This window comes from Varroa jacobsoni, unplaced genomic scaffold (genome assembly GCF_002532875.2).
Source record: "Varroa jacobsoni isolate VJ856 unplaced genomic scaffold, vjacob_1.0 scaffold_762, whole genome shotgun sequence".
NCBI classification, from domain to species: Eukaryota; Metazoa; Arthropoda; class Arachnida; order Mesostigmata; family Varroidae; genus Varroa; species Varroa jacobsoni.
Window position 1 is genome coordinate 133601 of NW_019213664.1, and position 26784 is coordinate 160384.

Here is a 26784-nt window from a genome sequence, read left to right on the forward strand (position 1 = left end):
TATATGCTGAGACGTTATTACGCTCACTTGTACCGTCTTCTAAATACAAAACAATGGCTACAGAGTAGAATGGTCATTGTAATTCTGCTTCAACAGACACAAGCGAGGTTTTTAGCCCGTGTGACTAGTCGCTCTACAGGCCACTGTATTCCGTCTTAGCTCTTTGGGTTTTGAGTAGATCCGTCCCGGCTTTTTGGTCTTTTCTCAGTTGATCGGCTTTTCTGCCCAAAAAAGGAACTCAGCAGATATGCGCTTAACTATGAAGTTTGACAATTCACTCTGCTGTGAGAGGCCTAGGAAATAGAGTCAGTTTCTGGACGGTCGGGAAGATAAACAGACGCCAGCCGATAAAGATCGTCAGAACCGTTGATGTTGGAAGTGAAGCGTGTCTGGTTGTAGACACTCATCCTATCATCGAACAGTAGATATATGAGGATGTGCAAGCAAATAGCTATCGAGGTGTTTTTTTTATTTTTGTTTAGGGGTTTGACTGTGCTTGGCTCGGTCATGATGATTAAGTAAGAAAGTATTTAGTTTTTTCACAATGGTATCCCAAGCCTCGAACGCAGCAACGCATATCTGATTCAGTGCACATAATTCGTGTTTATTCGAATTTTCAACTATTTGTACGTCATTTAGTTAGACAGGGCTAGCATGAAGCTAGAATGAATGAAGAATGACGATTTTGTCTTCATCAACTTCGATAAAGCGCATCGCTATTATTCGACACATAGGATGCTAAAGCAGAAGCTGCGAGCGCACATCATTCTATGTAAGGCCACGCCGGATGAGGACGATGTGAATCGCATCGCCGTCACAAGTGCTAGTGAGTTAGGCATCGTTTTCTATTTTCAGCTACGAAATCCGTCGGAATCAACAAGGCCAAACAAGCCGCTGACGCAACTAGCCTCGATGTTGTCGAGGGAGCATTACCGTAGAACTGTTGCTGCTTTTCGTATTTAGAACAGTAGTTTTAACTTTTATAAAACTGTATGTTCGTACATATAATTTACAATAGATTTTGGCAACTGTGCCTGGAACTATGGATAGAAACATGCGAATGTACGACACAACCGACAACCAACAATTAGTAAAACCTACATTTTGTCCATAGAATCGCTCTTTTTGCAGCGTGTCCTATGGCCTATTTTGAATAGTCAATAAATCCCATTATCTTATATTACTTTTATATTCCTTTGCTGGTTGATGCTGTTTGAGATGTCATCGGGAACGCTGTGTGTCATATGTCGAAGAAAAAAATCTGAATGTGACAGATTCTGAGAAAGAGTGGGCGCAGTATATTGACTAATATAAGTCTATTGATTACAATGCTACAAAATTTTCTCAGAAAAACAAATACCAAGGTTATAAATTCATCTTGTTAGAGAATATCATAAATGCTGCTATTTTCATTTAAAACTACCCGCACGATTCAAAACAGCCTGAGTGAATGATCTCTAACATTGCAGAGCATTCGACTGGTCCCTGCCAAATAAACACTGATAGGACTTTCCTTGCCCCTTTTTATGTATATTGTCTTATCGTCTTAATCAGAACCGTGAAAACAATCGAATTAACAACATCAGTGTTTTTCCGATCTGCGCGGGGCAGCTCCATGACTAATCTCACCCAGGTGACTTTAGGAAAGTTACATGAGCGCTTGATCGTGAAGTTTCACTCTGTAAAAGCGGGAATTTCTCAGTTCGGTTTCCAGTCGAGAAGACATTTTCTTTATTTTTACTATTATGTCGACGTATCTATGATTGAGCGCCTCTATTTCTATTCAAGCGGGACGCTATTTGCGCGCGTTGCAGCCGAGAGGGACTGATAGAGGCTGCCTGAAGCAGTCGGTCCATGTGAAATTATCGTTAAAATGAGCACTTATCACAGGTGCAAAACTAGCTAAAAACTACCTGGTCTTTCGATGTTATCGAATTTGATTATTCTAACGATTATTTGGTACGCGCTCGCTTTATCTTTTCGTAGATCTTTTCAGTTTTGTTTCCTGTCCTTAGACCCGTATATTTTTCATTGTCCCTCAATCATCTCGTCAATCTCCGAACTATCGTTCATGCAGTGCTAGCGTAGCTTAGAAGGTTTTTAACGTCAGTCGGTCCAATCGAATCAAAAGTGAACGTACGTCCGCTGTAATTTATTTCAGAAAACCACGATCGGCCTCACCCCAGAGTTTGTACGTCAAGACGGAGTGATATGCCGAAAACCGTACGTGAGTTAGCCGTCATGAACCGTCTAAGTTCGGAGGCCATTAACAGCAAGTATCATATCAGCGCTCGACACCAACAGCGACAAGAAGGGGTAGACTTCGTCTTGCTCGCGCGTCTGCAAGTACAGTTCAGTTGCGCTACTTACGGCCGCTGGTACGTTTGCATCAGAACGCTATCCGTTTACGGGTCGGTTTAGCCCGTTCCATCAAATTTCATTCGTCTCAATGGTCAGGCTGCCTGGTGATACGCCATCGGCTGATGTCAACAACAGAAGCAGCCTATTTTCTGGCAGACTTTGCGCTCGTATTTCGTGTTCGATTTCGTTTTCGGACGAACCAAACGAAATTTTCTTCGTTTTTATTTGGAGGCCAGACCTGCGTCGTTTCTTATATATACGGCGTTAAAAGTTTCGCTGTAGTTGCCAGAAGTGGCAGCGGTGGTAATTGTCGGTGCGTTAGCATTAGTTGAGACCGGTAGCTGATGGGTCGTTCGTATCGGCCCACATTCGGCGCGTCGTCGAAACGGAACCCATCTTCGGAAAAGTAGTACTTGGTACAGCTGAAGACGCGTGGTGGCATGGTAAAAACTGTACTGTCAGCCACGGCATCCGGGGGAGAAAAAAAGTTCTATGGACAGACATTGTCGTGTCTAGTGGAATCCCTGCTCGTATACAGAAAAAATGGATGACGACGAAAATGTCTGCTGTGCTTTTCTGTATGTTTTGTGCATGGATTCGTACTGGAGGCCTCGTAGTAATACAATGGCGTTACAATATGTGTGTGTAGATAATGCATGGGAAATGAATGTGGGAAAGCGACAGGAAGCAAAGGGAGCCACAGCAGCATAAATCTAGAAATATTTGATATGTTTTTTATTCGATAAAAAATATTCGCGCGTTTTATCTGAAATTATATAAAGCAACTATGTTATTTGATCAGTGTTGTAGTTATACCGATATTAATTTGGCTATATCCGAGCTAATTACTAAACAAATTAATCCATCGAAAGATATATTTACATTGAAAAAGTACATTCACATTAATAAAATTAAAATTTCACGTTTACACGTCGATGTGTGTTTACCAATGTGGTATTGACTCTGTTCGTTGAGGTATTAACTAACATTTTTTTTTTTATCTAAGTATCATGTACGTCTCTCTTTCTAGCTGATTTTCTTCGTCGAACAAGCAAGCCCGCGAGAATTCGAATTCAGGCTATCGCACACAACCAGTAAATATTAGAGATAACGAATAACCTTTATCTTTCAAACGTTTTAGGCTGCTAAGGACATCAGTAATATTGATCCGTCGAATTAGAATTGTCATGAAATCCGTTTTTTTGTCCGCTCTCTGCTTTCTCATTTACTTTGCTTTCTGTTACACGCGAAGTGTTCGTTTGGGAACAAAAAAAAAACAAGTGATACATTAAGAAATCTATTATTACGCCCTGAACCACAGACGTTATAGCGTGTCAATGCTTTAGCTCTGAGAATTCACTTATTTCGTAAACAATTTATCTGCATAGTAACTTTAGCTTTGTGTCGCGTATTGCCTGGCCGGGTCCGCAGCCCATTGCAAGTATGAACAAGCATTGAATGAATCCATTATGAATTCCGCAGAACGTGAAAATGAATCCCTTTGAACTCATCAGTCCACTGGTCTGGACCTGTCTATGTCGATAGCGTCCCAGCGGCTTCATCCATTAACATAAAAGCAAATCACAACAATTTTGGCAAGTAAGTGGTTCTCTTCTCAGGATTACCGGCATTGCCACAGAAAATCACCCAAAACTGTCGTCATCGAGCAAAGTCAGCGAACGTGAGAGCGTGAAGCAACTCTGAAAAAAGACGAGTGAACCAACTTCGGCGCACTATGAATAACGAGAAAAAAAAAACAAGCTGAGACACAACAGCGGCCCGATTTTTATATGAGAAATCCAACTCATATCGAGGCGCCGTATCGAAATACGGTCGCGGAACGACCCGTATTTCCCGATTTTTTTGAGACGCCGACTAAGGCCGTAATCAAGAGCTTGGCTTCATGCAAGATAGCTTAAAACGGTGCGGGCAACTGTAGTCAAGCGGATACATACCCTTCCTATAGATCTGTTGTGCAGACAGGGTGTTCTATTTTCTTTGGACATCGGCGTTTTTTTCTGTCCGATAGTCAGTAACATACTGAGCGAAACCTTATAAAAAAAATAAAGTACTAAGCTGGGATAGGCAACTGGCGACAATCGACATTGCCTTCAACTATGTCTAATTCCCAATGGATGTCACGGAAATTTCAAACATAAATGAATGTCGAAGTGAAGGAACTTCCTATTTTACTAGACGTGTTCGTTCTCATGGTTTACAGTTAGGTTAGTTCTTTCAGCTTATTAACCCTTTCTTACAGGCAGCTCGACAACTGGGTGGGCGGGTGGCAAGATCATCCCTACTGTTTTACCTCTAAGTCAGACTATTAATGTCAAGAGACTCTTCGGTCGAGCATTGATTAATCATAACAACTTTTGAAAACAGCAATAGAATTCGCTTCTCTGTACGCGTCTGTTTGTTCTGGGATTGATTTGCCTCCGCTTGTTGAACCGACACAAAACACATTTGATGCTTTCTGATCTTTTCGTCTCGTTGACGTTGTGCAATATCTGATTGATAGGAACACGTGTAATGTCCATGCCACTGTGGCAGTATTTCACACAGGACATCATTACCCAGCGTCAAGTCTAGTTTCATTTCAATAATTCGTCAATACTCTTTGGTTCTCAGATTTGTTAGATTGTTTGTCCGTTGTTCAGATATTACATTGTACTACATTATTAACAAGCGTCTGGGAGACGGACTTCTTATTTACAGCGATTGGAGTTTATATGAAAAACGTGTACTACATATAGAAAATATGTGATGCAGAAGAGCAAAACGAAGAAATACGAAGACACGGAGTTGAAATACGACGTTTGACTGAGTTTTGACGTTTTCTTGACTCACTCACTGGTTCCAATCCAGTTCAACCAACGCGATTGACGAGCATTGGATGGACATGACATCTTTGCAATGACATGTATCAGGTTTAGGCTTTTTCAGTTTACCGCTTGACTAGGTTCACCAGGGTTCATCAATCCGAAGGCCAGTGGCAACCCAGAAGTCAACTGGCGGAACCCAGTTGGGTGTGTGTGAAAGAAGCTGTTGCGATTCGTGCTGACTTTTTGAGTTAGTGCTTACTAGAACAGGTTGGGGTAGTGATTTGCTAACACGCACAACACTCATAGAACAGAAGTGGACGGCAGCCTGGGTTGATTTTTGTGAGAATTAATTACAGAACGAACGAGGGAATTCTTGGTCTTCATGGCGGCTAACGTATCTTCAAGTGTATACGACGTTTCAGCGCGTTAATAGTCAGCCATGCCAGCCGATACTATCAGATATAGTACGGCAATAGCGTAGAGAAATAGCACGAACTAACCGGTCATTTGTTTACTTTGTTCTGCCAAGGTTATGCAGGTAAACATACAGCGAAGATAAATAAGATCGGCTCCTTAGAGAAATTTAGATACATCCGTCAATTGGTTGTGCGTGTTAGCTATTTTGTCAAAACAAAATTAGACGGTTCTCGTAGCTACTTTCTTTTAATATGTACATTCAATGAAGGTCAATTTTTTTTTAGCGTAAGGTGTGATTTACTTGAATATATATATTTAACTGCTACCTACGTTTATCTTTGTTATAAGCCACTTTTGTTTGTGTCTTTACGCTGTCGTGTTTACACGTTTCCAAGGTAAACTGTAGCCCGCACTGTTAGACTCTCAAACGACCTGAGTAACGCATTCCGAAATCGTCCGAGTTATCGCTGTTTTTTAATCCAGTCGCCTGCATAAACATGTTATCTTTCTTTTGACGACTAAAAATATATACGCGTCATTATACTTCGCATAATATAGGGCAGAAGACGAGGCAAACAGATAACAATAAACAACTATAGCAGGAAGAATTTCGAATACTAGCTGTCATTATTACAATAGATACGTTCTTAGAAAAATTAGACGATATAAGCCCGCAAAGCAACGAACAAACAATATCTCGATTGTTCTAAGCTACAGACTATATTTATAATACGTTTGGTTTTCTCACGTAGCTGCGATTATTTTTCGGTCTACTCGATTACTTGAATCTATCTATAAACATAGAGCATATGCGATAAATACACCGTACGTACGGCTCCAGCGTTTTCTTCCGTTAGGTCAATCAACTTAATGTGCCCTTCGTTCATCGACGGCTATCGTCGTTCATCGTTCGCCTATCGACGAACTATAAACTCATCACTGCCCTTAGACTACCTTCATTGGCATCGTCTTATACCGCCTATTTTCATGTAAGAGATACCTGGTACAAATTTTATAATAGGCTGGCAGCAGTTAATCTACAACTAGCGTCAAATGTGTGGTCATCTTATATCAAAACATTAACCCCAGAGATGACGATCTTCTACGCGACTGAGGTCACATATATGGGAAGGGAGGGAGGAAAGGCGGCCTACTTTGCCTGGTTACACGCCTAGGTTAGATAAATGATGATATCAATTACGATTATATCGCAGAACGACATCTGTTAGTTTGAAAAAGAAAGGTAGTTGGGGAAAGCGGCAGTCTCCGACGACAGCGGAGTGAATCTCATTTGGTGCTAGATGCATATAAACGACGTTGCTTGATTCCGAACGTGCCAGATTCATCGCTCCTTTTAACGTTGAAGTATACGGCAGCAAACGAACACTCCGCTGACTGACGTGGTCCAGACATGGGGCGAAAATAACAGAAGCTTAGCTAACATGCTAGGCACTGAGCACTCATGCCGACAGCATAGGTAGCACATATAGCGGTAATGGTAAAATAAGAACACGATATAAGTTTCTCTATTCGCACAAATAGCGATATCGATAACCATTAATATCGGTTACCTTAACTCATTCCTCTGATTTATGCGGAAAATTTACGCAGACAGCGTAAACAATTACTAATTGTATGAGAAGTTTACCCGGTTGTCAGGCCTGGGGACAAGGACGCTGACTCTCTTCCCCATGTCGGCTATGAAACGTTATAAAAGGCGCCGCCCAACTGCGACAACCACAGTAATGCTACATAGAATTTTGATATCGGAATTAAAGCGCATATCCATAGATAGGCTTAAGACCCAAATTGAATTATTTTCCGGTTTATAAAACATACTTCTTCAACCGCATAGATACCGCCTCAACGAATGGCATTTCTTGATTAGACCTACCTACCTATCTAATTATAAGTATTCCTCTAATTTACATATGAGTACCCACGATATATATCTAATGCATGATCATGGGTGGATACTACATGACGAATTGGATTTGGCGTTTGTTTCAGCTAGTTGCACCTAGTAAACAGGTAATCTAAGCGATGGTCTATAATGTCGTTATTATCAACATCACAGTCATCGTGGAATGAAAAAATTTTCGAAATTCGTCCTTACTCGGTCCAATCCCTGATCATCATTCAGTTCTTTAAGTAGCATTGCAGTTGTCGTCTGTTTAGAGGGTCTTTCCATTAAATCTGTTTGCTGTTACTGTTTGGTGCAATAAAAATCATGCGGATCTTCATTCGAAGTACTCGTGCCTTCAGTTTACGTTGCTCACGCTTAGCTGTAACTATGTAAACTTCGATGGTAATTCGAGTGATCTACATTTGTCGTTGTATTACTTTCGTTGGCTTAATCTTTGTTTTTGTTAATGCTAGCCAACTTTATAGTGAAGGCGCCAGCTAGAAATAATGACCCGGCTAGATCACACCCGCCTTTAACAGCAAAACATCGCTGATGGACGGTGCCGCATAACCGGCACCTTCAAGGTATCTATACAACCTCTGCTCAAATAAACAAGCCTAAAAGCGTCAACTTATACGAAATTATTTATACTTTGGTCCGATGAGAGTATAAAGTGCTTACGATAATGATATTACATCTAAAATGATAGGAAATTTTAGTCAAATAATGACTGAAAATAAAAATCTTAGCTTGGAAGGTAACCTTTCGATACCAATAAATATACACTTAGATAGTGATTTTTACTCGTGAAAAAGGAAAACAGTTTAGAAGAAATGGCTCAGAGGACATTAAGCTCGTGTTAATGACGTGATTTTACAATAAGTTTGATAAGCTCTTTAGACAAATTAATAATTACATTTGCCCCAATAGCTAGGAAGTACTTTTTATAAACGCTACTACCTGAATATGCGAAAATGGTAACGGAAGGCAAAAGTGATACCTTGAAAACGGTCAAACTTCACTTAATTTCCTTGTTGGTTGTATAGCCTTTCCAGTCCTCATTGTTGTTATTAGAAAAATGTTGATTCTATACAAAGTGTATAATATAGAAAATAGCAGTATTTCGTCATATAAAAAGTAATTCTTTACTTGAATGAAAAATGAGTTTTCAGGCATCCTTCAAACTAGCCTAATCAATCGGCCCTGCAAAAAATAATCGAGAATTATGTTTGGCTAGAATGTTATGCTTTTCGTGTCTACGTGGAGAATTCGAAATTTGCCCCAATTGGGTATGTAATGAAAATTCGGGTTTATGCTAAACCAAAGTGCACAGGATTCGAGTTAGTTGCTAATTTTGTTTGGTTATTCTTTATGTATTGATAATTATTATTATAACAACACGTACATTAGAAAAAACACTTGCGAAGCCAGTCTATTCTGCTTCCCTGGACATGCTCATCGCCTCGCCTTTTCAGCTTCTTCACACGCAAAAATGCTACATTCATTGTTTATATATGACCACTTCAGCATAAGTCTATTTATGATGCAGTCTGCGAATGCACTAGGCTGAAATACCTTCTGCTCGATAAATGTAATGGTTCTACCTAAATCTGCTCTCCATTTCGTTTTATCTTTTACCTCACTCTCTACCTTTATCCTGCTCTGAATCTCTCTTAACACGAGATGAAGCCCAACATCCAGACATCGGCCTGTTTTCATAGTGTCAATGCCTACCACTGCTGCATCTGCAGAACTGCAGCAGCGCCGAATAACGAACACCATTAAAGTTCGTTGACTTTTCTGGATCACAACGATCGCGCAGGCCGCGGCCTCGGCCGCTGCCACACCGTTGGCATCGTCATCTGCGTTTCGCGCGGCCGCCTCAACGCTATTCACTACCTGCCCCCGTCTACCTCATCTACAAGAACGTTGTTGTTACACGAACACCACGCGCGCTGTAGTGCGTCATAGTTTTGGTTTAAGCTGAAACGGCGAAGGGGTAACAGCGCCAGTCGTATTAGTCGCTTGTTGCCATTGTTGTTGTTGGTGTGTTAGTGCTGGTGTTTGAATGTTTACCACAGCATACTTTATATCAGACCACGTTCATCTACCCCGACCAGAGCTCGTACGAGGCCATGCGCGTGGCTGGCGATGTTTTGACCAGTTGATTATCCTCTGAATATGCGCAGCGTATTGAAGCCCATTTTTTCTTGGTGCTGCAAATGGTGTATTTTTCTCCCCATACAAATTAAGAAAACCCATCGAGTTTCTTGGGCTTTCTCTCCGCATAAAGGTTTGTGTGTTCGATTAGGCACGACTTCGTGTGTGATTTCGTGATCCGACCGACGCACGACACAAGTGGGGATAGGTGGTGAATGGACAGATCAATCAGAATGACAAGCTGGCTATGTTACAGTGTCCGAGATGGAAAGGGGCAAAGCAACGAGCAGTGAACGTAGTCAATTGATTGTAACGACAAAAAGCTCATTGACCAGCAGAATTCCGATTTCCTGTGTCAACATGACAAAATTGTTGATAAAACTAGATTCTTTATTTCTACCGCTTGGCCGCTTGTATTGGTAGACCTCTATCGTAGTTATTTCCTTTTTTCGGCCACGCAAACTCGATGTGTTACGAAAATGATAGACTCACGCGTGTCTACATAAAAATAGTTTCACGCACTGCAATGAGCGTTTTTATCCATGAGCTGCGTCCACGCTGGGTGGTTCTGCTGTCCTAACACACCCATCATAAATCTTCAAGTTTACATTCAGTGTGCTTTCGAGAAATTATACGTGTAAAAGAAAAAAAAAACACTGAATAATAACTGGAACACAACGAAGGCAAATGAAACAGTAAAGCTGCCGTAACGGCTCTGCAAGAGATTAAGGGCGTCTGTGTGCTGTCGACTTCCTGACAGTCCCATTGAAATATGGCAGTATGCACTCGAATTAGTTCGAGGTTGATGAGATTCAATAGGACTCACTGTTGCCTCAAGCGAGAATACTCTAGATGGGCATCCGTCGAATTTTCGGCACTGTAGCTTTATGGCTCCTGCAAAAGTCGGTAAGCGTTTGGTAACAGAAGCCCGCTCTTTAGCAACTGATAAATAATTATTACTGCAACAGTGGCGACGCATCTAGCTTATGTATATTTGTACTGCTCGTTTCCTTTCCGGGTACGCTCGAGTTTCGTGATCGTCATACAGTGGTACTATGCTAAATAATTTGTTTGTTTTTCACTTCATTAGATTATCACACGCGGATTAACTTCGAATCCACGTAATTATTCATCGAATCAATGTCTCGATGTACGTACGGTTATGCATACAAAAACAGCGGACGTTCTGTTCCGAATGTAGCAAAAGATACAACTGAAAAAATATGACCTGTGCTGGCCCAACGGACCAGCGCTGTTGCCCATCTCTATAGTGAGGTGAAACATTATCATATGGTAACATGCGGTTTTTTCAATCTCATTTCTCAGACGTCCGAGAACTACAGTGTTAGTTCTTTTTTCTAACCAAGATAATCAAATCGGCAGCACTATCGTCGAAATCTAATAAAAATACCATTGAATTCTTCCACCATCGCTTATCAGTCTGTTTACCTGCTCACCTTTTTGCTCGTAGCTTGACCATAAAAAATCTATTAAATACAGCAAACAAGTGGCACCCGTTAACGTAAGTATGGCGTTGGTTGCCGGTAGAAAATAGAAAACGCCATCATCGGGCAATATCGATGGCAGCTAAGGAGGGACTGCTTGTTGACTAGTTATCTCTGTTATTTCGAATCGATATGGTTGGCGAGCGACGTAAACGATCGATAAAGATGGAAAAACGAGCGGCTCAAAAGAAAAGAGAGTGCCATCAACTGCATTAGGAGATAAGGTCTTCTCCCTTTGTCCACAAGCCCTTCGTCCATAAGCCCTTCGTCCATACCCAGTTTGCCGAATGAATGACGAATCGATAGAATACGAGAAATTAGTTCATCTTTAAAGTGAGCATTTTCCGAGGGCCATAATAACTCAATGATCATTTGCCGACGAGCGATTATTTACACCTGCTACAACGGGGATATACAGATACTACTATGACCACAACAGCGTTTCTTCGAGCAATTCATCGATGCGGCTTAAGGACTTTTTAATGCCAACTCTACACCGTCGAAGCAGAGTAAAAAGAACCTAACTATGAACACGTTTCAGTTTCTGTAACATTTGGCGTAGTTCGGGCGTGCATCTCATACACTCGTGCAGATGTACAGAATTCGAATTTTGGGCGAGGACTCTCCGAGAAAGTACTTGACACGATTACCTGACCTTTTGCCAATACGTCGATAGCCGACGAGAAGAGCCATCGGAAGTTGAATACTGAGAAGGATCGAATCGCGCCCAACATGTTCATACATTATATAACACCCTAAGAAGTCATTTTCCACCTTGCTCTTTCTGTGTGGTCCGCGTAGTTGAATTATTGCAGGTCGTCATGATGTTGGCAAGAGAAAATTGTATATACTGCGACGATGCGACCATCCATCGTATCTGTCCAATGGCTGCTGACCTACTATAATAAAGGAGTTGACGCTGTCGACGTCGATCACGATGATGCTCATTTATCCAAATTTGCTGTAACCGTGCCATTGTTACTGTTATGATCTGTATCTTTTTCCAACGTTTCGGTCCCAGCATCTTTTTTTTTCATATCAAACATTATTATGATCGTTATGTTTGTCATTGTATAAATCGATGCAGAGGAATTCGAAACGTCACGTCTTCTCATCACGACCCGCTGACGATTCTTCCTTGGGTGAGTAGAACCCAAAATATATTATATATGCGTCATTGCCATTCACGCCAGGTCAAAGCGACGAACGATTCCGTTGGCTGCGGCACAGCGTTTAATGTTGGATTGACAAGTGACCAACGTCAAAATGCTCTGGGTAGCCTAAAACAACCTTACTCGAGAAGAGGTGTCGGGATGAGTTGGACGCCGTCTGTATCGATAAGCGTCGTATGCTGCGTCGTTGACACGTCAACTTTTAACTTTAGCTACTGTTGGACAAGGAACAGACAGGCAGGTAGGCAGGCAGGCGGGAGCCGACGTGACGCGGTTTCCTGACGTGCTCTTCAACGTCTCAGGTACGAACAACATTGGACGGACGTCTCGCGGCGCGTCATGACGTTAGTGGAGGTAGCACGTGAAGAAACAACTGTCACCAACGTTAATTCGAAGAGAAGTGGTAATTATGTGAAGAGTCATGCAGGAATCTAAGAAAGGATTCTGACAAGACAAGCATGTTTGTAGTCCGTGTGATTTGTATATGGGCCTTTCGCAACGCGAAGATCCACATGGGAAATTATTTATTAGCTGGAGCTGTAAAGGACTTACCGGCATAGTTGAAGAATGATGAGTTGTGCACAAGACTTGTATAACTCAACCTCACAAGCCTCTTCTAACGATGTTCCCTTTGAATTCACTTACTCAAATCTACCCACCGTTTTCTATGTTAAATAGCCCTGTACGGTTCGGGATTTCTAGATAAAGCCGATTTTGCTAAACAAAATGTTCGGTACGAGTTGGAAATCCTAACGCCCTTCGTGAAAACTTTATCAGGCCTTGAAGCAAGCCGCTGTCTCAGACTTTTCAAGTTCAGTTTCCACGCACTCATATAAGACTAATACGCTATGCTAACAGCTCACGTAGCTGCTACGATGAGTCGTTCTTCAGCCGCTCCGAGCTGCTGACTACTACGGTTTCTCTCCAGCTAGGAGAGCCTCTGCAGAAAGCTCCACAAGCCGCTGCTCTGGCCACGCCCGGAGTTTCTGCCTTCTCCACTCTACAGTGACACCTTGCCTACGCCAGACAAGCACTATATTGTGCCGGTATCGTCTACACATGTAAAGTTGAGAACTATTTAATTACCGACCAGATGCATGCAAAATGACTATCGGCCCACTGTAATCAACTTGTTGAAGGATACACTTTTCAGTAGTTATCCATCACCACCATTGTAGTTGTTGGTTATTGTACAAGCCAATTCTCATTCAGGTAGAGCTGAGCTGGTTAAAAAAAGGTTCACTTCAGGACACGACGACAACAAGGCGCCATTTGATGTGTTTCGATCGAAAAATTGCACTAGTTCGATCTCATTTTTACTATTAGAATTTATGAACGTCAGACAGACCCTAGTTTTTTTCGTCTATATATATATATATATATGTGTTATGCCATAATAGCACCGACTAAACGGTGCTTGTGAATACTTTAGTAAAGAGCAGTGATTGGTCGTCCGGAGATAAATTATCTGAACAAATAACAACCTCTAATTTTGAGGTCTCAGACGTTCAACACAGCATTGAATTTACAAATGATCATCTTTCGCTTCAGACTTCTGATACTTAATGAGACTCTTCTGTCCCGTAAATGCGTAACTAATAACAAGCGGACCGTCCTTCCGATGTTATTACACAATACTGAAATGAAAAATACTTGTGTGGAATCATCGTCCACCCACACACACGTACAACGCACTTATTTATCACAATAATCTTCCAGCACGAATGAATTACTACACCGTCGTTGGTTACTGCAAGGATTTCCGTCCGCCGCTTCATCCTCCTGCCAACCCAGTCGACACACAGAGCAGATATACTTTCCCGCTAAGTCAAACTTCATTGACCGCTGCTCTGCCTCAACACTAAATTAGTCACCAAATGATCAACACTTGGATGCCCGCCAAATTCAAAATTGATACAAACAAAAACAAAAGTCCTCTTCTCGCCCTTCACCACTCTCCAGACAGTGATGCTTTATACGAAGTTAACTTTATAGGTATTTCGCAGTTCCACCGTAAAGCCCTTATAAAAGCTGTGTCACCCGAGCGAGTGATAGCACTCTTTTCCAGCGAAGAATCACATTTTCTGGTAGCCGTATTGCTGAACACAGTGTAATGACACCGTGTCTAGTAGTGCGCATCACTTCTAATGGGTGTGTATTTGGCGATGTGTTAGCCATTAAACTCGAATGTATTATACAGAAAGAGCGTGCTTTGTAAATCGCCATAACATTGGTCGAAGGACATCTACATTCGTTGGTAACGCAGTAGACAATAGAGCCCTGTAGACAATCGAAGCACATTGTTATAGTCGTATTTAGCATGCAGCATAGCGCGTCAAAAGCATATCACAAAACGGTGACGTTTCTCTGAAGACTTCAATCCGTCACGCTTGATCTTGTTATTCCTACATAAAAACGCTTTTGAGTTTCTTTCTCATTCTTAAAGGGCTATTTAGGTAATTTATATAGATATAGAGATGTAGGTATAGAGCCAAAAGCTGATATTCTACCATGTCACAATAGACGGTCAAAGCAAAGGGGAGTATGTGAGTCATTCATTTCGGAAATTATTTGGTCATAGTAATGTGGCAATCACTCCTGTTTCGGGCAGCCTATCCCTGGTACGTAGGTTCAGATCGAAGCGTGTCCACCAGCCTCTAATCCACAACATGGACCGTATGTGTCTTTGAACCAATGAAACATCCGCTTCTGGAATATTTAGCTCATCTACTCAACTCGACCCAGCCTAAAACAGTCAAGGTTTTCCGACGGTTCAGCAGACATCTTGTCACCCAAATCACTATGCGGTTGGTGCATATATAGCCTGCACCCCTATGTCATGTGAGTCCTCCAGAGAGGCCCGCAGGGCTATTTTTGGTACCGTCTCTTCGTATCATGACGCTCGTTAGATTAGCTATTTGATCAGCGATACTCATGATGGCATTAGCAGATTCGTTGAAACTCCTGCAAAATCGATTTCGTGCACGCCATGAATGAACCGAGAAGAAGAGCTTACAACTCTAATCCTGGAACACACACTACATATGGGATCCTGATCCCTGAGCTGCTGTAGCGGCGAAGAAGCCCAACTATTTGGCGCTAACTCATCCAGTATGCAAAAAATATCCTTACGGAAAACGTCATAAAGAAAATTACAGACGTTTCTATTAATTAGTTAAATTAGCCAAGCAATACTTTCGAAGCGTTTCATTTCGATGTAGCTCCGAAGAGAAATCCTGGTGCAGATGGGGTGTGCAAAATCTTTGTTTTGGCTTGTTCTAGAAAAATACAGTATAACAATAGGGATTGATGCGCCAGCCTTGTGGACGATCTTCACGTAGCAGACCGCTGCCAGCCTTCATTCTGAATCGGTTGTTTAGACCGTATTGATTAATTTTCCTCGTTGTATAACTAATAAAGAATGTCCGCTACAAGCATGGGCCAGTTTTTGGTAGGCCTATGTGTTACTTAAATTGTATCTCACTTTTTTGCCACTCTGGTTCAAAGGTTGATATCGAAACTTTCGATAGAACTGAAAAACTCAATATCTACTCGTATCAAAAGACAGCTATTGCTTTGAGTTGGTAGCAATTATTATTATTATGATTATAATTAGTAAACATAGACGATGACAGTAGGTGATAATTTCAGAGAAGCTAGTGTTTGCTGTTAAAAAATGAAGCTTCAAAGAAATTTATCGTGCATCTACAGTGTCGGCTATTGTTCGCGTACTGAGATATTATTTTCAATCACGATAACGAACTACGAGATAATAGTAGCTAACTGAAATAGCAGAAGACGGGGTGTCCTCGTCGCTAGACTGACGGGGTAACGCCATCCAAGTATCTGATATTATTATTGTCAGCACAAAATGTAGATCGCATCTCCCGTTTGTGTATGGCCATTGGAAGGAAGCAATGATGCTCACCCTCAGATTACTTAAACAACAAACTATTATGGATTATCCAGTTTTACACCTAACCTTTACCTTGCGCAACTGCCAGATTAGAAGATCAGCTAAATCATACTATAGTTTATGTGTGTTTATAATTTTTAATGAAGATAAATACAACTTCAATAGCATTGTCGACGGTGACCGAAAGAATTCTGGTTTGTTCATTAAAGCGTGGTCCTCCTTCTGCAATCGTTACCCTAGCCCTTAGTGAATTTTTAGTTTTTTCGGCTACTCGATTTTTCGGCTACTATTTTCACTCGAGACCCACCCACTGTGTTTTTGTTCCAATCCATTTCCAGATGAAATATCCATTACCCCTTCGCTTCTGATTTCCACACATGATCATGCACAATATCCGTATCAGAATTATCCGTTTTTTTTTTTTATTGGTACAAGTAAGCCTGATCTTCCATTCTTAAATTGACCCTTCGTTTCCTATAAGAGAAGCATAACAGTTGCTGCTCTAACGCCACATAGACTGCCGTCAATAACCTAGACAATAATAACTGGTAACTGCAACAACAGCCACCCGACGGTACGTTAAGACATAGTCTAATTGTGTGTTATTTAGATATCGTTCATTTCGAGCTTGACTTGATGCTCACTACTCAATACTGTCAATATGTCATACTACGCTGAGCTACGCCATAGATATTTTAATACGGGATATCGTAGTAGTTACGTCCATTTATGAATACTTAGCAGGAATTTTTCCAAATGCCCCCAAACCCAAGCCCGAATAGTAAGGTAACTTAGTTATCTTTATGCCGTAAGTAACCATTCGAGTATATAGTTGAGGGCTAAATAAAGAACGTTATATGATATGATTGGCGACGTTTCGTATAATAGGGTGTAACTACACTATATGATGTACTTCTATAAAGAGTACTAGGTGCCATATTCTATACGTGTGTGCGTGTCTGTGCGATGCTTGTCACTTGGCTAACGATAGCAGTCTACCAATAAATAGATTCAATACACAATATTTAGCCTACATTCAAACGTGTGCAGGCCGAATGCACCGAGGGCATCGTTTCTAAGCCATTATTATAAATGTGCGCCTCTAACTTAAGCTCAGATACTTCATTTGTCTTTGTTTGAGCCGAGCAGAAACTGGATAATTAACCTTATCTTTGTTTGTACTGAGCGATCAGAACGATGATAGCAATGTCGGCCATTATCATTATGATGATCGGTATCTGTATCTTTGCGCGTTCTTATCGTAGACACTTCAGAATACTTCTTCATCATCAATCGATTTTAGCTCAATTGACACAATTTTAATAATGTACACGCCATTTTTTTAGGGGCACAATCCGTCCCTCGGAGACGGTAGTTTTGGGGAGATTAGCTAGGTAGGTGTCGGCAAAACCTCTGAGCCCAAAGTCAAATAAGTTGGATTAATTATCGCCGCTGTCGTATTTTCTCATATTTAGTGGTTATTATTTTTAGCCAATATTCGAGTAGGTCTACCGGCGAAACTAAATATAGACTCATCGTTATCGATGTCGGACCGCTCGTTAGGAACTTTACGTATATACTATAAATCTCAAGTTAATGCATGAAATCTCTGACAGTGATGATCCAGTGTTAATAAGCCAGTACATTCAGCATCGTATCTATCGCTAACGTGTCGTCCAGATCCGTTCGGCACTTTTGCGATTTTAACTTTGGTAATTAGCTTCGTCCGAACACGCAAACAATGAACGACTAACTTCATCAGAGATTTGAAGTTGCAACATTGTTGTCTCCTTAAACTCAACGAGTCAGCGGGACGACGCCGATGGATAGACCAGCAGCTGAAGCTGTTGCGGCTACAGAAAGTCACCGAACTTCACAAGAACAATATAGCAAGAGAAGGGGTCAGGAACGTCTCAAGAATACTGAGTTATCGTTGTTATCGCCCTCCTCTTAAAATGTGTGGCTTTTACGTCTCCCACTGTCCTCTTCCTGCTTTTCCTAGTATGCTTCCTCTTTCTGCCCGCCAATCATTATTATGATTATTCGTACTGTCGTGATTGTCTTTGTGAGGCGTCCGCGTGAGTGTGAAACGAGAAGCAGCAGCTCAAACTTCAGCGTCCGAACCATCAAGCTGTTGTTGCCGGTAAGCAAAAAAGGCGTTGCGAGTTGGCGCGATAAAATTTACATTTACAATACGGCAACAAAGGTAAAAGGATAATCAGCCGATGGCAGAGCCTGGAGGGTTGCCACCGGAGTCAGCAGTTTCTTCGATGACGAAGACGGTAACAATAAACAAGAAGCTAAGCCCAAGTTGAATAACCCGGTCGGACGAACGCACGGCAAAGAGGATTGACCACAGGGAAGGACGCCGCGGCCGATACTGCCACCCTCCATTAGAATGGAGCGTAGAGGTAAGTATCTGATCGTAACAGCATTAGAAGCAGCATGTGCTAGGAACAATAGTGCTGTTTCTTGTTCCGATCATCTCCGGCCCTCTTGACTAAGATCTGACGTGGACGAACACGAGATCCGACCAGTGGCAGGCCGTAGGCAAACAACAACCGACCCGGACCTGGCGAAATCAGTTGTCGCCGCAGCGTTTCTGCTGTTCGGGCCACTGGTTGTTTCCGTTGTTTTCTGCAATTTTCATGCGGTCATTCAATTCATTGCTGCTGACGGTGACGATCCTATTGTCTCTGTCGCCTTCAAAAGGAAACCAGCGCAGGCCAAAAGAAAGGGTACAATAGTAGGAAGGAGCATAAAGCAACAAGCTGACCTTCCGCAGCTGTCGCCCTGATTCGATCATGTCTAAACAAACAAAAGAAATAATAGATGAAGAGGAAGGTGACGCCGAATAGCGTCAAAGCAGCGACGGCAGCAGTAAAGCAGAAAAGAAGATGGACGGACGCGTATAAACAGAACACGTCCAAGTCGGAATACGGGATAGTAGACACGCTATAATTCAGGTAAGTAAAGTATACGTAAATACTGTACACAGTTGTTAAGTTGTCTGTCTGCATCGGTGTGGTAGATGGTAGGGTGAATCAGGCTGTTAGGCGTTAGGAGCCGGCCAAGTGGATAATGAACAGGCACATTGGTGGTCGACTATGAAACTGCACCATCCGATATTGCTGTAGCACGCTGCAGTAGAAATGCGTGTACGCAGTATTCTTCTAATGGACCCATACAAGCAGCTGTGGGCGCGTGAGAAGGAAACATGGTAATCTCCAACTTCTCGCGCCGCTCTAGAGAAGTTAGCGTTGAAAATACCTCCGTCGCTTATAGTATTGTATGGATCTGACATCCGGACAAATGACACAATTAACGCGCAGTCGACAATAACAGATAGGGATCAGATAATATACAACGTTTAGGAGAACGAGTGATCGTGTGGTTGATAAAAGTAGAAAAAAATATAGGTGAACATTGTCGCGAGATATAATAGAAGGAAGTACAATAAATTTAACTTAAACTGAAGTGAATTCAGCCGATCAAAAGTAAAGTTGACAGTGCAAAACAAAAGTGTAGCATAGTTTAACATCTTTGCGATTTCTCTGCCGCGATTTAGAGGTCGAAGGAGACAAACTGGTTAAACATCGATAGTCGATATTCTTAGTCTGGCAGCGTCTTCGTCATACCATTTTCAACAATAGGAGAAAGCAATGTTGAAGAAAAATAGATTCTGTCGACCCTAAAATAGCACATTTGTCTCGCTATTATTATCCGTACGGCAGACTTTGCCAGAGAAACAATCGTGCAGGACATGAGACAAATATACAGACGAAGATACAAAAAGCTTACGAAGTTGCTACTGATTCAGACCCGTTTCTATATTCTTGTTTTTCTAAAATCACATCTCAACCCGCACCGGCCGTTACCCAAAAGCAAAACTGAAAAAATCAACAGACAACTCCTGTCAGTGGCCATCAATCATTATCAGCGTCCCGGATACTGATTTTGTTTAATGTACTGTTGACTAATTGACATCTTCGGATTGTCATTTAGAGCGGTCTTCTTTTATCAATCACGATTCAGCTGATTGTCTTCTCGATGCAACGCCATCAATTAATTCTAGCTCGTTTTATTTTTTAAAACGACTCGCCATTGTTTTTGCGTTTATCGTCCTTTTGTCCATGCATTGTACCATTGTTCTCGACTAACTTCCCGCCATCTAGCGCCCGTACCAATCGACCGATAAGCCGATACCCAGATAGACACGACCGTACTTGTCGTGTACAGCCGTTCAAACTTGGCAACATTAATTGTCGAATCTTTTCCGTATTGTTAAACTTTCCTACCCCTTTGCAGTCTCCAACATACTCGCTATCCCCTGTTCATTTCGGCAATGGGGGTCAACCGTTGCAGAAAAAACGTCACCGCGTACGTACACCATTCGATTTCGCAACAGCCACCAAAAGAACGCGACTACACAACAGCAATAACATAGAGCTCTATATGGAGTTGGTTATCGCCAGTCCGACAAAAGACAAGAAGCAACAACAATGGTCAAAAGGAAAAAATTTAAAGGAAACATAGAAGAAGAAAAAACTGTTACTGCTTCTGTCGAGCAACGTCACAGGCAAACTTCAAAGAAGATAAGGCAACAAGGAACTGTGGGTATCGATGCGCGTCAACACGAGCGCGCTTTGCCCATAGTGAGGCCCATAGCGGACGCTGACGATCAGTCTCAAGCACAAATGGAGCCTGGGGAAGCGGCTGCGTGTAGTAAGCTCCTCTTTATTCTACGGCTTGTCTCTGATAACAGTAGCTGTTCCCTCAACGTCTACACACCTTCCATATATAAAAGGCAACGATAGCTATTGGCAAACTCCGTGGCAATGAGGCACTGCGGGTTTCCATATGGTATCACGCCTGTGGCAAGCTTTACTTTGGCTCCGTTAGCTGTGGACGGGCGTAATAGTAACTACAAGTAGTTTTAGATAGAGGCAAAAGAAATGGGCTGATTTCGTTGAGCCCAAACGTCGGCAAGGGCAAATGGGGCGAAATCAATGAAAGAAGTCCACCGTTCGTGGCCCCCACTTTGAACTGATTTGGAAAAAGAGAAATTTCAACACAAAAGTAAGCTTATATAAAGTAAGAAGACGGACCTCCGCTATTCATAAGAGCCATTCTTTTCCCGTCAAAGCAAATAGTCGAATGACACCTATTGTCGTTTTATACTAGTAGCCACAATTGGCGAAGATCGTGTTCAGTGTCAAAATATAATATGTCCGGTAGTCGTTCCGCCATTCGTTTTAATCTTTGAATTGAAGTTAGTAAAGTACTGATGCAACTTACAAAGACCGTTTGCCGCCCAGTTAACGTCAGATATTGTTCGTACCTTACCAAAGAAAAAGGGGCAAGCCTCATTGGATAGGTAGTAGACGAGTAGTCCGACTTATCGAATCATAACGAAAAGCCTTCGTTTTGGAGAAAGTTCGACTTCGAAATAACTTTCAAATGGATCTTGCTTGTATGTAATCACATGCACATTAGGTTCAGATGATTCGAGCACACATTGATCATGTTCTACATATTCCCCAGATCTACATATCTAGTCGATGTGCTTTTATCCAAACGAGTTTGATTTTCTATAGCTGCATGGCAATTATCCCGAACGTGTTCTCTATACATTCGTTCATTGCACACCTTTTTCTTTGCGAACGTGCTTCTGGTATAGAAGAGTGTGTTCCGTCGTTTCGGATAACCAAAAATTTCAACATAAACACTAAGCACGTGTTCGGTACATGTCGACAATGTGGATCCTCGAGCCTACTTCTTTTCAACTAGTTGCTGGATCAGTCGTTTCTGGGAAATAACGCAGGCTTATTTCAACCTACTTAGAAAGGAATGCACCGAATGCAGGACGCAAGCTAACATTGGCTAGAAGAACCAGCTAGTTAGTTTCAGTACCGAAAACTTACTGCAGAACTTTCCTCATCTTTTAATTATTGAAGTACCTCAATTCCACAGACTATCTTTGTTCTTGGTTAACGCAAAACAGCACCGAACGCCGAACTGACCATCAGGGATTTAACAGGCAACAGACAAAAATGGTCGGCCGATATAAAAGGCAGGCAGGCAAAAAAAGACGAAGGTAATCGTCTCACAAAAAGATACGACAATAAGCAGAGACAATAACAGAAAGCCCAACGTTAACGGTACTCATAAGGATTGTCGATCCCCGTTGAAACAAATTCGTGTTTTCATAGTTTTCTATCTTCGATGCTCGTTCTCTGCAATGTAATGTGTACCTCTGTACTGCAGCGATGGCGTGTTGATCGATTTTAGTTAGCTGTTGTATATACTATCAAAGAGAGTTTACTCCTACGTAGACGGCTGTTCAGTGGCAGGGACGATATGAGAGACGAACTCGGCATGATAGTACTTATTCTTGGCTGTCTGGAAATTTCAAATGGCTCATCAGCGCAAAATCACCCCCTGTCTGTAGCAGGCCGATGGCTTCTCGACATTTTTTTTTGCCCAGATAACATGGATGTAGTAGAAAAAGAAGAGCCGAAAATGATTAATATGTATCTATACATAAGTGCGGCAAAGACCGTAAATAATGGTGCCGTAGACAAGCGGACTTCAGAGCCACTTTGACTCACTATATAAATGGTAGACGAACCAAATGCAGCCTATCGAAATATATGACACATCAGCTCCCCCTGACGTATTGATTTTATTTGTATTTAGTTATTTTTTTATGGCTACTGTACAAAATGGCCGTCGTTGTCGCCGGTTCTCGCTTTATCGGCCTTTCTCTTCTGCTAAGAACATCTTTTTTACGCAGAGACCCTTTGTATATCTTTCATGTTTTTCTTAGCAGAAACAGAGTTGTTGGCGAAATGAAAATACTTACTTTGCCAACATATAACTAAAAATATTGATGTTATATGATGAAAGCAAACATTTTGGTGTTATCAGGCATATTATGAGACGAATTTTCACGTATTTTCGTCTCCATCTAACCAGAACTGAGTTACCAACAGCGTTACCAAATAGAAAATCGGGTCGAGACTAACAATTCACCCCAACTACATGAATATATTCAAAGCAAACGTAACACTTTGCTAGTATAAGGGGTAACTCATGTTCGATAGTAACATATATCTTCTTACATGAAGTTGAAGTTCCGCGACAAGCTCTAGATGAATCAGGTAGTTCATAAATAGGGTGGATGATTCAGTATTAGGTGCAATAGTCATATAAACAGTAATGGCGTCATGGGCTAGCGATTTACTGTGGGAGCAGAGGAGAACAACGTCATACGAGTATGCGCTTCTGCGAGTAGTAACGTCGTACGTTACGTCGCACGTTACGTCGAAGTCGGTAACCAAATCAGATCGATTCGCAGACCAAGAAGTAGGATTGACTCGAAGATTACCTTATCAACATATATCTTTTTTGTTTGTTGTCAAAACACACACTTTTTTTGTTCATTAAAATGAAAGCATGGCAGTGTTACATCAACCTAGCATCGTCATCAGTGAGTTCGCATATAAATTCTTATTTGATCGTCACGATACCAAGAGTGTGGCTTCAGATAACCTGATATAGACAGCTGTCGATACACGTCTGACAAAATTGAGAGTATTTTGGCGGGTATTTGTACAACATCCGACTGACGCAAGCAATGAGGTTTGTTTAGCTTTACGGATAAGCTCTTCTGAACTATGGATGCCGATTTCATTTGCTATGGAGCATGTTTCCGAAATAGCCCGATTGACGCGACTGGCCTCCATAGTACTGTTGCCTCCTACAAATCAAGGTCTGTTTATCTTGTCTCTATTCTGATTAGCAAAAACTCGATTTGGTAATTTTTCTGTCATTTATGAATGTAGCTTTAATAGTATTCGCCTGAACTTCAGCAGCTGTGCAAAAAATCTGTCTCATGCCTGATTTTTTTCTGTCTTTTTGTCGTGAATATGTAGAAAATTCTGCCTCGTTCCTTGCCAGCTTGTGTCCAACAAAGAGTTTCAACCAGTACACCGTCCGCGCCACCATCAGAACGATAATCTTGTAGCCTCCGTTATCGTTGCACGGAACTCACCCCGGACGCGGTCCGCGTCGTGAACACCCAGCGCTTTTGGTCAAAAAAATATTCTTAGATTCAATTTACGCCACTCTTTACCGGTGCACTGTGTAGGCAAGACTGCATTAGAGAGGATTTTAGACGAAGACCATTCAAAGTCCATGCGCCTTATGGTGGAGTTCGCCTTGTTCTAAGCGGATCCTTCAGCAGAAGAAGACGTAAAATCGAGGTTTGCTTTTGCATTTAATTTCTGGCCCATTCTTCCATAGTTCACTGGAACGCTGACGCATCGTAAGATCAAAATAAGACTTGGGTCTTGTACTTTGTGTGGGCTAGTCAACAGCTAGATGTTCCTGTGATGTGGGAAGGGTTCACTAAGTAATGGTAATTTTGATTGCTGAATTTCTCAATCAATGTACTGAGTTAGACTGTAAAATTAGAAAACTATCAGTCAGCAAATGTCCGTTGAAACAACACGTGATATCCGATGTTCGATGCGAACTCGTGCGCGCTACCCGCCGTCATGCCAAACATTCGACTTTCATATAATCGTATAAAGTTTTTTTTTGTAAATAAAAAAAATTGTGTAAAATGAAACAACTGACCACTGACAGCGTACACTCTTAACGTGTGATGATTGTTAACCATGCGGGTGGTGCAAGACACTTTGACGGTATAGAAATACATTGTCGCGCTGGGTCGTAATAAATCTGTGTCACATAAAAACGGGGTCCATTTAGTCATGTTACCCCTCAGGTTCGAATGCTTGTTCCCGATACAGTATAGGCTACCATTAGACAACTGTTCTCGTTGGAGGCCATTTGATGTAAAGCGCTTCACTCTGAAATTAGCTCTACATTGTGAGATAGAACACCTGTTTGTTTCCGCTTAAAAAAAAGTAGGTATTTTTCCTGTTAGGCAGTATGCCTCCATTTCAATTTAGCTTCGTTGGGATGAAAGCATTCAAAGAAAGCGTCAGTTTTTCTACTTTTGTTTCAATTGGATTATTAGTATTTCATGCTCGGTAAGAGTCGTGCAAAATAGATTGACTTATTCTCCGTTCGATTCACTAGAGTAGGCGCAAATCCTTATTGTACTACATAAATAAGTAAGTGGAGAAAAATGCTCTACATTTCTGTATCTGTATAGTGAACAATTGGGCAACCGGTGTACTTTGACAAACACGATTTGTCAACCTATTTATAGCTTTTTTTTTTTGTGGATAGGTCGTGACATTAGTTTGCGGTGTACTCGGTAATTTCTTGTATCCATTTTTGGACCCTAAACATAAGAAACACGCAACTAAGGCAATGAATCGCAAATCGTTCTATTAACTATTAGTCGACCTTTGTCTAGGCATCGATCACTCTCGGCTACGAAAATAAAAAAAATGCTTCTGAAAAGCTCTGTACTTTTCCTTGGCTTAATCATTAACATACTAGAATATGGACATTTTATTTGAGTTTACAATGGACCCAAGGAAAAAGAAGCACCGCAAGTGATATTGCTTCAACATGGTATGAATCAACGTTGATATTCAATATACATCTTGAGCGCTGAAAATATTTGGCAAGAAGCAGACGATTTGAAAAGCGCCCTCTTGCTGCCGTGACCTATCTGTTTGCCATAGGCGAACTTGTCATTCCCGCTTTACCATAAGAGCAGACAAAATCGGATATTCTTTTAGTTCCGTTTGTCAATCCCCGTGCTATCTACCATGGTTAATCTACTGGCAGGCACAATCGGACTCGTCTGGCGCGATTGTGCCTATTTACCATTGGCAAGAGGCCATTTAAACTTTCAAATCGACTCCAACAATGATGGCCACGACAACGACAACGACAAAACCAAGATGCGTCTATCATTCTGTAGCCTGCGATCGCAAGCCATAAATGCTGCCTCAAATGCTCTTTAGGTTCTAATGAAGGCAAACCGATCGACAAAATGCAATGAACATTATTTTTGACTATGAAAACACCTCGTCCCGTACAGATATGTGTTCCTGATGTATCTAGAAAACCTGCCACCCTGTCGAAAGGAGAATGACGACCTGCGCATGAAGTTGGTGTAATCCAGGCAAAAGTTGTAGGTCGCTCGATCGTTGTAACGCAGCACGAAGGCCAACAACGGACCAGTAGGAGTTCAGACCGTGCGCGAATATACTAACCCACTTTCAGGTTCAACTGCCATTCTTTCGGACACGACTGACACCGATATGAATTGTTGAACGGATCTATCAGACAATAGCATCAAGCATAGAATCTAGGTAACGTTGGTAGGCTTCACATGTCCGATCGGATTCGTAACCGCGTGAGAAGCAGCTATGAGTATGATCGTTCATGTCTGTGTTCTGTCTTCGCGTATATATGGCTGGCGTTGAACATATGTAGGATAGTTGAAATATAGCGCTCAAAGGAAGAGAGAATATCACGTATGATATCATTGAGTTGACGTATAATGTTGATCCGACAGCGGCATGCGTAA

The 26784-nt window shown here is 41.7% G+C and overlaps 1 protein-coding gene across 3 annotated transcripts in view; it reads right to left on the reverse strand.

Annotated features, from left to right (window-relative positions):
* LOC111263400 (tubulin alpha-1A chain) overlaps positions 1–26784 on the reverse strand; it is a 36293-nt gene that overhangs the window by 4187 nt on the left and 5322 nt on the right. Inside the window, exon 1 of one of the 3 annotated variants that reach the window (XM_022838431.1) lies at positions 14035–14139. The exons of 1 other annotated variant lie outside the window; for it this stretch is intronic. In XM_022838431.1, the coding sequence (XP_022694166.1) occupies positions 14035–14124 (90 nt within the window). In that variant the 5' untranslated portion in view covers positions 14125–14139. Of the gene's footprint in view, positions 1–12898; positions 13257–14034; positions 14140–26784 lie in introns of those variants that run through there. One more of the 3 variants, XM_022838432.2, reaches the window with a different exon arrangement.